This window comes from Capsicum annuum, chromosome 2 (genome assembly GCF_002878395.1).
Source record: "Capsicum annuum cultivar UCD-10X-F1 chromosome 2, UCD10Xv1.1, whole genome shotgun sequence".
Lineage (NCBI taxonomy): Eukaryota > Viridiplantae > Streptophyta > Magnoliopsida > Solanales > Solanaceae > Capsicum > Capsicum annuum.
Window position 1 is genome coordinate 14,545,028 of NC_061112.1, and position 14,222 is coordinate 14,559,249.

General features: G+C 34.2%; 1 protein-coding gene across 1 annotated transcript in view; it reads right to left on the reverse strand.

Moving 5' to 3' along the window:
* Positions 1-2,298: 2,298 nt before the first annotated feature.
* LOC107853317 (obg-like ATPase 1) overlaps positions 2,299-14,222 on the reverse strand; it is a 28,093-nt gene continuing 16,169 nt past the window's right edge. Inside the window, 4 exon segments of the mRNA NM_001324697.1 lie at positions 2,299-2,745; positions 8,550-8,600; positions 9,487-9,579; positions 10,162-10,237. Coding sequence (NP_001311626.1) covers positions 2,647-2,745; positions 8,550-8,600; positions 9,487-9,579; positions 10,162-10,237 — 319 coding nt within the window. The 3' untranslated portion in view covers positions 2,299-2,646.

The window sequence follows — 14,222 nt, forward strand, 5'->3', positions numbered from 1 at the left end:
ATCAAAAAGGATTACAACTCTGACCATACAAAACAAAAACAAAAATTTAATACATCAACTATACTGACTGTCTATGAAGCCTTTACTAATATTGACTATAGGTAGCTGGGACATGATCCCAGCTATCCCTAATCAATATGACTGAATAAAGTAAAACAAGATGCTACTCGAGCTATGATTGACTCAAGCCCTCGAATTAAAAGGACTCATCACCTGCTGACTAGAAATTGCACACTGTCTAATTATGATATGTGGACTACAACTGATACCTATATTATGAGATAATGTAGCACATAGACATATATGTGGATCAGTACTTTTAGAATGTACTGAATATGTGGGGGTGAATGCATAAGTAAAACAATAACTTAATATATTCATAGACTTTCAAATAATGCATGCTAAGTGTAAGCGACTCACCTTGAGCTTGAATAAAACTGAAAACTGAAAAATTATAAAACATGAATAATAAAATATATTGAATAAACTTTGTGAGCCATACACTTAATTTCTAAAAGCTTTATTTTACTCTTTCTTTTGGGAGATTCTTTTAACCAACATAAATCATGTGAGCTATCATGGAGTCCAATGTCTCTCACCCACGTTAGGAGAGTTGTTCTACCCTTGCCATCGAAATAGAACCTAAACTAGAGTGATCACTATACTGAACCCACCATGGGCATTAAAACCTATGGTGACACGTAGTTCTGGGACATGTGAACTTGGCCTCATACCCAACTCGGTGCTAAATACTATTCCCATATTACTTATATGCTCGTTCTTTAGGAAATCCACCTTAAAATAGCATAAAGATTTATAATGAAAACCGTTTATGCTTCTCTTTGCTTTAAACTGTAATTAAAATGAATAAATGTGGATTCCATCTCTTAGCTGAGGATCAAAAGATCAATTCGTGCTTAAATCTTGAAATAAGCTTATCAAAGAATACTTAAAAGCATAATCTTCTTGAAATCTCAATACTCAAAATTAGGGCTTAAAACTCATGCTTTAAACTCATGTCAATTCATAATAAAACTTCATGCTCAATAACGATCTTGAAATATTTCAACAATAACAAGTCAAAATAGTGCAATCTCATCATAGTATAAATCATGTAAGTTTAAAAAAAAAACTTAAAATCAAGCACTTCTTGATGTACTTAAAGCTTTAAATCTCATGAAAATCACATGCTTCAAGAATATACATACTTGGGTATGAACCCTGCTTCAAAACAATTAAATAAAATCCTAAAATCATGCAATTTGAGCACAAGAGTGAAAGGATTTGTTCATAACCCCACATACCTTAATAGGCTTGATTTGATGAAAAAACTTGACCTTCAAAGCCTTGGAGATGATCTTGAAAGCTTTTCTTGATATTCTTGAATTAAGAAACTTAATTCATGTTTTTTTTTTCTTGAAAAGGATTAATTGAATATGATGTTCTTGGGATTAGGTTAGGGTTTCTTGGAGAGAAAAGTGAAGGAGAATGGGCAAATAATGCAATGGGCAAAAATGCTTAAACTGACATCTTAACTTGTGTTTTTACGACTTGGCTTGAGGGGAAAAAATTTAACTGCCCCTTAGACATTTGAATTCATACCCAGATTGCGTTTTGAAGGCTCATTGCAACGCGATGGTTTACTGATTCTAACGAAATTGATCATAACTTTTCGCTCAAGTATCGGATTAAGGCGAAATTGATAACGTTAGAAAGCTAATTCAATTATCCAGAACTTGGTGGGTCTTGAGCTAAAACATTCCACGTATATCAAAAATTATACACGTTCAAAATTAACCCTCATAAAATCGAATACCAAACTTGGGACGAATCAAAGACTCTTAGCTCAACTTTGCTCTAAATGAGTCACTGAACACTTTTCACCTAATAAGCACTTCACACACTAGGATAAAGATCATGACACATGCACTCAAATTATAAATCAAGAACTAGACAAAAACACCTTCACCGCGATGCGATGATGTGTCCATCGCTTTACCCACCACTCTCGTGGTGAGGTTCTGGAATCGAAATCCAAAAGTAACCCAATCCTCATCCAAAAAATTCAAAACTTCCCCAAAATATACTTCTTACTTCCCTGAACATGAATTAACTTAAAAACTTAAGTGTCGTGGTCGAAAAGACCAAAATGAAAATCCTCGAAGTTTAAGGATCTTTAAAATGACTAAGTCCCCAACACTTCGTGAAAATTTCAAGCCTTAAGCCCCTTAAGCATGCAACTAAGAGCTAAATCGAACTAGTATTAGTACGGGGTATTACATTATTTGACACCAAAAATGTGACATTGAATTTTTCATTAAAGAAACTGAGAATTTGTTCCCTCAAATACCACACCGCATCAAATGCAAATGCCAGCCAGAACCACTTATAAATTGGATTTGGCATCAACCTCACTGGAAGGAAGTAAAGAAGACGCAAAACAGAAAACAAAAATGACTAGAACATCGACCAAGTTACAAATGCAGAAAAGTACATAGGGAAAATATCATAAATTTTGCAGAAGCCTCCATAGAAGATACAACTTTCTCTGCAAAAATTAGACCTAATTATGAGGCAAAATTACATCATCTTCCAACTTGCCAACAAGTCGATGCAGCTTCATAAGTTTCGTGCAGATCCACCACCTCACTTCTTGCCACCCCCAGACACATTGAACTTGAAGAATATAATATCACCATCTTGGACCACATAGGTCTTACCTTCCTGCTTATACTTCCCAGCGGCCTGTGGAAGAGTAGATTCACCTTAGTCAATTTTCAGAGGTCATCTATAAAGAAAACTCCAGCTTTGTGCACGAGTCAGGTAACATATAGGAACAACTATGTAACATCGCAAACTACTAAAGACTAATTTTGGCTTAAGACTCGTTAGAGAATTTAACACATGAACTGCAAATAGTAATTACATAATCGAATTATCTCGTCATTTCATCCGTAACTTACGCAGAGCATGCTCGCACCCAGTTTGCTAGCATATAGCATTTTCCATCACTGAGATGTCTTCTTATTTTATGACGTCTCACAAAGTATCTTCAATCAGAAGCAACATTAGCATTTCATTTTTCTTTTTCTTTTCTATTTTATTATAGTAGTGTCGAGGCCAACTTGTATGCACCTCGATTTCAATTCCAACATGTAATTTCTACTTTCCACCAGCTAAGGATGTAAACCCGAGTCAACCTCCATTGGCCAAAAAGCTACAACCCTGGGTGATTCTTCTTTTTTTTTTTTTGGTTCTTTTCTATAATTGAGATAAGTAACTTGAGTATTACATAATTAGCGTAAGCTTAGATAAGGATTTGCACTAGAATAGAGATAGAGATGGTAGGCATGCTACATCCTATTCGCCTAACAATAGGAAAAGTTTGCCTTGGCACAAAAAGGCGGAGAGTGGGAACACGTGTTTGTCTGACATAATATATACTCGGAGGCACAACCATATTTGAAGAAACAGAATATAGGTATAGAAAGGGCAGCCCGGTGCACTAAAGCTCCTGCTATGCGCAGGGTCCAGAGAAGGACCCCACCACAAGGGTATTCTAAGCAGCCTTTTTGCCAAAGGCTGTCAGGCTATTTTCAAGGCTTGAACCCGTGACCTCCTGATCACATGACAACAACTTCACCGGTTTACAAACAGGCCTCTCAATAGTGGTAGCGATTTGTCTGAAATCTTCATGGTTGTTATTGCGAGGTGCTATTATATATTTATAGTGGCAGTTGACGTTTAGATCTCATTTACCCGTTAAACACAAAAATATGCAAAATTATAAGTATGCATGTACAAAAGGCAAATATAAAGTCTTTTTCCTCGTGAGATTATGACCATAACTGATGGACATCATATAAGTACAATTTTTTCCTTTTAGATCTTTTTACTTGAAACTTACTAGCGCATGACAATAATAATGACTACCATAAACATATTAATATTTTACTTTATACATAATATATTTCTACAAAATATTTGATTACAGCTATAATAGAGGGGTAAATTTACAATGGTCTGATTGCATTTGTTTATGAGTTGAATTTTACTAATATCTTTCACTTTATTTTTGTTCTTAAGAGAGCTTCGATCGAAAACTTTTCCTATCTAGTGTCAGCTAATCCTTTACCATCAGCACCAACTAGATCAGAAGAAAGATGAAAGTAGGCTCGATTGGAGAAATTTTATTAGAATTTTACTTGTCTTTGTTTTTTGATAACAAGTGTTGAACAAGCGCGCGCGCGCACACACATATATATATGTTAGGATGCACCCCATTTTTCAATTTCCATAAATGTCCTCAATATCACAATAAAACATTTAAACCAAACGGACAATTTTATCTTTTCACTCAAAAACTTATCCCATCTCCCATAATGAACCCAATTCTCTTCCCTAGTTCCTTTCCCTTCTTCCCCGTCAGTGTCAGAATCCGTATGTGACATTTACAAAGTGGGGTCTGAGGAGGATAAAGTGTACACAATCCATACCACTACCTCAGATGAAGTAGAGAGGTTGCTTCCGATAAAAATAAGCGTGAGTAGCAGACAGTTGAAGCAAGTAGCTGGCATTTGTCATGCCTATTTCCAGCTGCCTGCTTTTGGTTGAGGGCATTTTTGTAATTTCATATTTTAATTTAATTATTTTATTTTTAGTTTAGTTTTCTACTTCTTTAGAGGTAGAGGTATGGACTGCGTACATCTTACCCTCCCCAAACCTCACTATGTGGGAATACACTGGGTTTGTTGTTGATTTTATTTTTAGTTTTAACTTGTTATATATTTGAAAATTGTGTAAAAGTACTATAAATTACAATAATTAATAATTTAAATTATTGGGGAAAGGGTCCAAAATATACCCAAATTTTGGTGAAATTTGTTGTAACTTGCCTGAACTTTGCAGGGGTCCTACGATCCCCTGAACTATTTATTAGTGTATTTTAGTGATATTTATAAGCTAATAAACAAATAAAATATGCTAATAAATAAAGAGAGTTTAGTGCAAATAGATATCGGTAAAATACACTACTAAATAGTCTAAAGGGGTCGTAGGATCTCCGCAAATTTCTAGGGGATCATAGGACCCCCGCAAAGTTCAACCGTTTCATATAAATTTCGTCAAAGTCTAGGTATATTTCAAACCATTTGAAAAGTAATACAAATCACAACAATGCAACATAAATATGATACATTATTTGAAAATTTTATAAAAAATTAATATAAATCACAATAATTATCAAATTGAACTATTTGAATAATGTATAAAAAATTTGCTTGACTTTTCAAATTCTATCAATGTCGTATAAATTGGAATAGAGGAAGTATTACTTGAAAATTACGTAGAAAGTCGTATAAATCATAATATAATTAACAGCTTAAAATATCTAAAACTATATAACAAATTTGATTGATTTTTTCAAATATTTCATCAATGCCATATAAATTGGGACAAAAAGTGTAGCATATATATATATCTGAAAATTATGTAAAGCACTCTAAATCAATAACTAATAACGAAAAATATATAAAAATATTAAAAAAAAATTGTTGCCTTTTCAAATTTCATCTATACTACATGAATTGGGATAAAAAAGTACTCCGTCCATACTATTTTATGTGTCACCATTTCTTTTTTGATCCGTCTAAAAAAGAATGTCACATTTCCTTGTTTGGTAACAAGTTAAAGACATAATTTCACTTTTACCCTTATTGGTTCCACTTAATTAAAGATAGTGTTACAATTTTTAATAAAGGACAATTTGGTAAACATCACCAAGTCTTTTCTTATTTCTTAAATTCCGTGTCCGGTCAAAGTATGCCACGTAAAATGGGACAGAGGGAATAACATAAATTGGGCCCATGCTGGCACGGGCTCCAATTTTTTTTTTTTAATATATCTATATAATATTAAAAGTGTGAAGACCCTTAGAAAAGTGATTTGAACTTTTTGCCCTTCATTAAAAGTCTCCACAATAGATAAAATGGTCATTTTACTATTTTCGTAGAATTATTGTTTAATTATATTTATAATATTTGAAAACATTAGGCTCGTAATTATTGGAAGAATTCTTAACTTCAGAAGAACAAGTTCTTTCTTTGACCTTCCCATAAGCTTCGTCTAGTCTGTGGGGAGTATATAATAGTCGGATTTGTATTTGAATGTTTTTTCTATCAATGATCTGGAGAATTATCAATGATTCATTCTTTGATTTTCTAAAAGATGAAGAGATCGAAAATTTTAACTATTCTGAAACGTTGATTGTCATAGTAATAAGGGGTAAATAAACTGAGTATTCAACTTTTTAAAGTCTTTCTAATTTCTATAAGAAATTTCAATAAGAAAGGAACTAATGTATACATAGGAAAAGCTGTGTGCAATGAAATTAAAAAATATTAAAATAAATGGTGCGACAAAAAACATGGTAAGAATTATTAGGAAAATTAATAATTATTAAGTCCTAAAATATATGGTAAAAGGGGAGGAAAAACTTGAAAAAGAAGTGCACGTTTTTGGGGGCAAAGTACACATTAATACTAATTTCCTAGGATAAGTTCAAAAAGGAAAAAGGAATAATAAAATAAGTAGATAACTTATTACTAGTACTCTGATATTGTTATGGTAATTTTTTAATTTAAGTTTTATTATTATTATTATTATTTGATAATATATTTTCCTTAAATTATTAATTAAATATTTTTATAAGATTTAAAATTAAAGAGTTCTACAATATGGTATGAGATATTAAGAGAATTAATAATTAAAAGAATTAATGTTGGTAAATATATCTACATCTACAATATACTAAAAGTGTGAAGATCATTAAAAAATGATTTAAATTTTTCATTAAAATACTTTAGTACTAGACAAAATGGTCTTTTCACGAGTTATTATTAAATTATATTTATAATATTAAATATTAAAATAGATGGAAAATCTTCTAAAATATATGAAGAGACTTAAAATACATAAAATAAGAACTTTTAATATATAATCTCATGTCATCATGGACTCTTGACATTTTTTTTTACTTTACTTATTAATTAACTAAAGGATCCTATATATAATTAAATATTAATAAAGTTCCAAAATGTGAGAAGTGGTTCAACAAGGAAAAATAAGTAGTTGAGATTTTTGTTAATTTCAACGTCCTAATAGTAGTAGGCTTCAAGTTCAGGGTTTTTTTTTCCTAATATAAATAATCTACATGAACTTCTATTGGTATCACATTATCGTATTTTTAATCTGTAATTGAATTTTTTGATGGTCTTGATGAATTCCTTAGTGGTCTTCCTAAATTCGATGTTGTGGATGTTGATAAGATAAAGGTTGCCTAGCGAAGTAAGACCCTTCTTTTATTGTAGTTGTAGCTATAATATTTATCTTCTGAATGTTGTAGTTAAGAATGATATAGAATTATTAAGACCCTTCGTTTGCTACTGTTGTAGCTAATACTTGTCTTTTGGATGTTGTAGTTAAGAATGATGTAGAATTATTCCTTAGCAGTCTTCCTATATTCAGCGTTATGGATGATCAGCTAGAGGTTGCTTTGCGAATTAAGAAACTTATTTTGTTGCAGTTGTAGCTATAAACTTTGTCTTCTGGGTGTTGTTGTTAAGAATGGTGTTGCTTTGATTTTCTATTGTAATGCTAAATTACCATTCTCTTTTGAAGTAGCTGCAGTATTCAATTTGGTTATGGGTAGATATAGATTTTGGGTAAATCTATTTAATTTCGTACGTCATTGAAGACCTATATAGAGCAGGTTTTAGATTTGTTCTGAACTATTCCATGTTAGATTTTAATTTTGTTTTTATTTTCTTGGCATCCTCCTGTGATGTGTAGTGTGTTATGTGTAGTTTTCTTTATGTTTTTGAAAAATTGAAATCATTTATTTCACTATTTATTTTCTGTATTTGTAATAGGTGTTGTGGCAAAATTATGATATTGTAAGTCTTTTAATAGATGATTTTTAGTCCAAAAGGCTCCATACAAAATAACATAGCTTTTATCTCAACTATCCTGTATGACGACCATTGATGCCCTTTTCAAGCTTAGAGATGAGATTTTCTTCCACTGCAGTGTTTAGATTTGTCATCTTCTATTTTATCATAATCATACTTGTTTTTGTTAATTTACTATAAATAATGTGTTATATTATCATGCTTATATGATAGTATTATATTTCTTTTATATAGTGAAGTTTGACAAGAGTTGGCCCAACATGCCTCTAAAGTTGAACAACAATACAAGTAAATCTCTACCTAAATTTCACTATTTTTAAAATAATAGTTATTGTCAAATAAGTTCCTCGCTTAGGTCATGCGCAAAGCGTGCATACTAATACTTGTGTGGGAGATGGTCTTTCACATTGTTCTTGTGTAAGAACTTTCTAAAGTTAGCTTCAACCCGTATTTTTTTTAATCCAAAAACAAGTTGTACAGAAAGAAAGCACATATTATTATTTCCAATAAAGTGATATTGCAATTTAACTCATGAAGCTGGACGTGTCACTAAATTGCCAATGATAACTTAAATAAGAGTACCTTTACAGCTGCCTCACTACCAAGTTCCTTTAGATCATCAAATTTCATCACCTGAAGACACCAATACCCAAGTCAGCACTTGCACACGCTAACATTGGTGTAAAGAGAACAGACAAATGGCCGTTAAAATGAGAGCAGTCATAAATGAGAAGGATTTCACTTTTGAAATGAGAATCATGATGCTTACAGCTTTATCTTCCATTTCATAAAATTCTCCTGTTGGGGCAACTCCAATTCCAAACATCAACATAAACAGTTCACTGTTATTAAAATTTCACAGGTTCAGGCGAAAACGTAGATTATCTCCTTTTGCATTGCAAGGTTGCTAATCGATTATGGAGGTTGGACCTCAATTTGTTGGGATGCAGTGGGTGATCTTGGGACATTGAAGGAGGCTTTGCAACTGACTAATAGAAGGGGGAAGAGAAGTCCAAGGGTATGGAGAAGGGCATGGAGTGTCGCCCCTTAGCAATCATGTGGGTTATTTGGAAAGAGAGAAATAGGAGGGGCTTTGAACGGGTGGAACAAGATTATGTAAAACTGAAATGTAGTTTTTTGTTTCCAGTTTCCGTTAGACATGGGGCCCCTTTTTGTATAGAGGATTGGATCTCTTTTGGTGAGAACTACATTTTGGTGTAGGTTCTCTTCCTTTTGGTATATGGGGTTCTCCCCAATTGTTAATAAATTATTTACCTTATCAACAAAGAAATTAAAAATTTCATGACTCAAACTTCTTTGGAATAAAAGAAATGGCTTCCTAGAAAAGTAGTTAAGGAACTGCTCAGGAGTTTCTGATCAATTATTCAACTTATGGGCATGAAACCACCACCTGTACTGCGCGCGCATTAAACTAAAAATAATAATTGAAAGCTTTTGGAACTAATTTTGAGAAATCTGAACATGCGTAGGCAAAAGGAAAATGAAGGCACAAAATGACCTCAGCACAGATGAACCCTCTCTCAAAATCTGTATGAATTGTTCCAGCAGCTTGAGGAGCCTTCATCAGCCTGCGAATTTGCCAGCATTTAACCTGTATACGAGGAAAAACAGTTGAGGCTTTATAACTATCAATAATAGTGTCTTCAATCTCCTTTTTAGGGGTGCGGTGATTTTTAGGGGGGAGAGTGAGTGAAGACATATAACATGATATAGACATAGAAGTGAATCTCTACAACAGAACAAAGTATTATATAATTCGTACGAACGAGGTCGATGCATTAAAACTAGCATAAACATGAAAAGCATGGGCAGAAAGGATTACTCCCTCCAACTAGTTTATACGATAGTCTTTCCATTTTGGAACATCTCAAAATGTTGGGCATCATGCCATTTATATAAAATTTACACAATTTCCATAATTCAAATCATTGAAGATTTCAAACTTTAAAGTTCCATGCATTGTTTCTTTCTCGATAAAACTAAAATTTTAGCCATGACTTTAATATTTGTTCCAATATCACTAATATAATATATAAGTCAAATTAATATCTGAAATTTCATGTCCAGTCACACGAGATACAAACTAGGATGGGGGGATAAATCATCTATGTAGCATCAAACTCAACACCATAAGAAAGGACTGAGACAATGAAAGAGGAAGAATTTGAAATACCTCATCTGGCCCTGCTGTGAAGAAATAAATAAGATTAATGGCTGAAAATCCGGTCTTTATTATTTTTGGGAGGCAACTGTAGCATGATAAATCAAGATCAGCTGGATAAATTGACAAAAATGATGCTTTCCATATTTAAAATAGGCCTAAATTAGATAGTATAGTGAAAATGTCCAAAGATTAATGAGGCTTAACAAACAAAATGCTATCAACGCCAAATTGGCCAAGAAAGAATTCCACCGTAAAAGTAGCTTAAATTGCAGAACCAAGTATCTATATAAATCTATATATAGAAGCATTCATCAGACATGCTTCCAATCCAATAAATTTAAGGAACAACTGATCACTACAATGCAGATTAGATGATTAAAGACCAACATTTGGAATGCTAAATCCAAGCATGTTTACGTATAATATAAATAATTTGTCTCATTCAAACACAAAAGCAGTAAGGTTCTACATGTAATGTCAAGTTCCTTGATGAAACACAAGCTTAAGATAGATCATGTTGGATTGCACAGGCATAGGGATTAAAGATGGAATATATTCCTACTTTGAGGATTGAAATTGTCATATGATAAGTGTAAAGGAAAACAAGTTTCAAAATCAAAGCTTAAGGTGCTACAGAAAAGTCAAACGATAAATGATGACTAAGAGGATAAACTTATTATACCCTATCATATGTGATATAATCAAATGAGACCTTCGTTACAGGAGTCGTGCACTGTCATAACCAATCCTAGTTCGCAAGGCCTATTTTTATCTTTAACTGTTTAAATAGGCGTTTGGCCATAAAAAACAAAAAAAAAAAGAATCACTTTATTTGAAATTTTTGGAGTTGGAGTTGGAATTGTGTTTGGACATACCTTTTTGGAAAGACTTTTTAGGATGGTTTTTTTAAAAACACTCGAGCAATTCCTTTCCAAACATCTCCCTCTGTTTCATGTCTCTTGTTGTGGCTGTTGCGAGCCTGCGACAGCCTTGAGACTCTCTTTCACACAACTACTGCTGGTAAGTTCTCTGTTGTGGGCTGGCTGCTACGTTTTTCTTTTTTCAACTTGCAGCCTGCAATTCTTCTTCTTCTCTCTATTTCTCTGCAGTCTGCAATTTTCTCCCTTTTTTTTCTCTTTTGAATATAATCTTCTCCTCGACTGCTTTGAAATATAATCCTCTTTGTTTTTTTTCTATTTTGCAATTTTTCCTCTGCTTTGTAATTCTTTCCCTGTTACGCTCTATTTTTTGTCCATGTTCTGCAATGGGGATTATTGACTATAGAAAATACATAAAATCCCCCTTAGGTCACGAACTTTAGCACTTTAACTTTACGGGTAATTAAACAACCCCTCCCCCACCCCCCCACCCCTTACCAAAAAAAAAGTTGCTCCAACTGGATTTAATACCTCCATATATTTATAGAACCGCAGTAATAGTAGGAGGTGTAGAGTTGTCGCCGATTTCACAAAGCCCACCACCAACTATTCCTTACTCTCTTCATCCTCTCCATTGCCGCAGCCGTCAAATTCACAAAGTCCACCACCAACATTGCTGCCGCAACCATCAACTCCATAATACCCACCATCAATAGCAACATCACTATCATCAACACCACAATACCCACCACCAGTGGCAATGTCATCTCCAAAATCAATTCCATAGTTCCCACCTAAGTTGCTCAGACTCGCGTGCGGGTATCCGAGACGGATTCTTCAAACTATAAATTTTAAGATTTAGGGGTGCGAATCCAAGTATAGATATGGGTGTGAGGATTCGGCTAAAAAAAACTATGTATAATTAGGAGTACTTTTTCAATGCTAGGGTAATATCACGTACCAATCATAATCCACTTTTTGGTGAGCATGTTGTCACTTGATGGTTTTTAGTGTGGGATTATTCTCTAACTAAAATATTATTTTACTATATATAATTATATATTAATTCTTTTTATATTATAAAGAAGTAAAAAGTATAAAGACACAACTGACATCGATTCTTTTTATATTTTGAGGAATAAACATAAAGACGCCGACACGGTCTCTTTCTTCCCTAAGACGCGAGATCTTTGTTTCTTCCCTAAGCACATCAACAAATTGTAATTACTCCTGTGGTTCGGCTGGATTCCAGAAGTATGACAATTTCTTTCTTCCCCAAGACAAAGACACTGACAAATGAAATTGGATTTGTTTGTCAACATTACAATCGCTCGTGAAATCGTCGGTCGTACTTTTTCCACGTAAGTCAACGGTCTATTATCCAATGTTTTCCCTCAAATTTGTTCTTCATTTTGGTCAACATATCCAAATCGTTTGATCGAATCTGAGATGGTGAACCACCCGCACCCACGTCAGTCTCGTGTCCAGACGAGTTTGGTGACAAAACTAAACAGTCCACACAACATATGTTCCCACCACCGTCATTGATATCAATTCCAAAATACCCTCGCCACCCCTGTCAATTTGACAATACCCATACCAATACCAACAGTTTTCACTCCCAAGATACCTACTACTACTAACATTGTCACCAAATACCCACAACCAACTCCACAAAACCTGCCAGACACACTGCCAGAGAGAATAATTTCATTTCCCCAAATGAATGGACACCCTCCTCAGAGTAACAAGGTACTGTGGTTACGCTCTCTTTAGCTAGACACCTCTGGCGAGCTCTCAATCTGTCCTTAGTTAAGATACCATTATTTTTGCTCTTTGTTCTGGTGGAGTGGGTGTGGTGGGGGTGGGGGTGGGAATGGGCATGGAGGAATAGGAATGGAGGAGGTGGCTATTTGTACATATTTGGTAGGTGGCATACGGTGACAGTTAGTTGCAAGAAGAAGGGTGGAGAGAATAAAATGTAAAAAAGAAGAAATATCTAGTCAATTTTCCATCTTTATTACTCCTTTCACATTGGACTTTTAAGGAGATATTAAATTCACTTAAAATAAAATAAAGGGGGGTAAATAATTATCTGTAAAGTTAAAGTGCGTCGGGGGAAGACGTTCTAGAGAACAGCGCAGCAGAGTGTTGCAAAAGGCGCTCGCCATGTTGCCGATGGCGAATGGCAACGCGAGGCATAGTCGCCTCTTGTTGTCGTGGCTTTACGACATCCAAAAGGCGACGCCTTTGCGAGAAAGGCGACATGGCGAGGCGACAACGGCGTCGCCTTTTTAATTTTTTTTTAAGAAATTAGGGTTTTAGGATTAAAAGCTAATTTTAGGGCTTATTTTCCCATTTTAGCTCTACCAACTTACTCGATTGGCGATTGCAGCTGCTACCATCTACCATCTCACAAGTCCGACTTCGACTCCGGCGAGCGGTGACAACTACTTCGGCAACTCCAGCAACTCCGAAAGTATCGATTTCTAGTATTTTTTTCTTCTTTCTTCTTCTTCTTAATCCGGCGACTCCAGCTACTCAATTGGCATACTAATTTTTTTCATCCTCTTTCTCTCTTCTTCTATTTTTCTTCCTCCGTAATAGTAATACAGTGTTACACTGTCACTGTAACAGACAAACAGTAACTGTATATGTATTTATGTAAAAAATTTTAATACTTCTAGATTTTTAGTATCTATCTACTATCAATTTTTAATTCTTGACTTGAAATATTTCCTAATATATTAGTGCTATTGAAATTTTGATCATTTATATATTATAGTAATTTTTTTATATTAATTGTCGCAGCACTTTCAAAAGGCGATCGCCTCGCTGCGTGGCAGGGCCTTGTCACCTTTCGCCGTCCAAAACACTGGCGCAGCAATGTCATGCCCCATTAGACATGGCACATTCCTTTACAGACTCTTAAGGCTTCAAGAATACTCCCGGGAGGCTACAGGCAAGAGAAAATCGCAGCAATTGCAAACAAGAAGTCTATCCGACAAGTGATAGCATTCTGCCAAGTTTGAGTGTCAAAGTGTGTAGTGAGTCTTTATCTTACACCAAACACTTGTATTACCAATACATAGTTGCTTCCCACACTCCGGTCTTACTTTTTATTACCTTTATGTACAGAATCAAGCGAATGTCCACATCTGAAGTAAAGCTCAAGGAAATCCTGATGTTGCA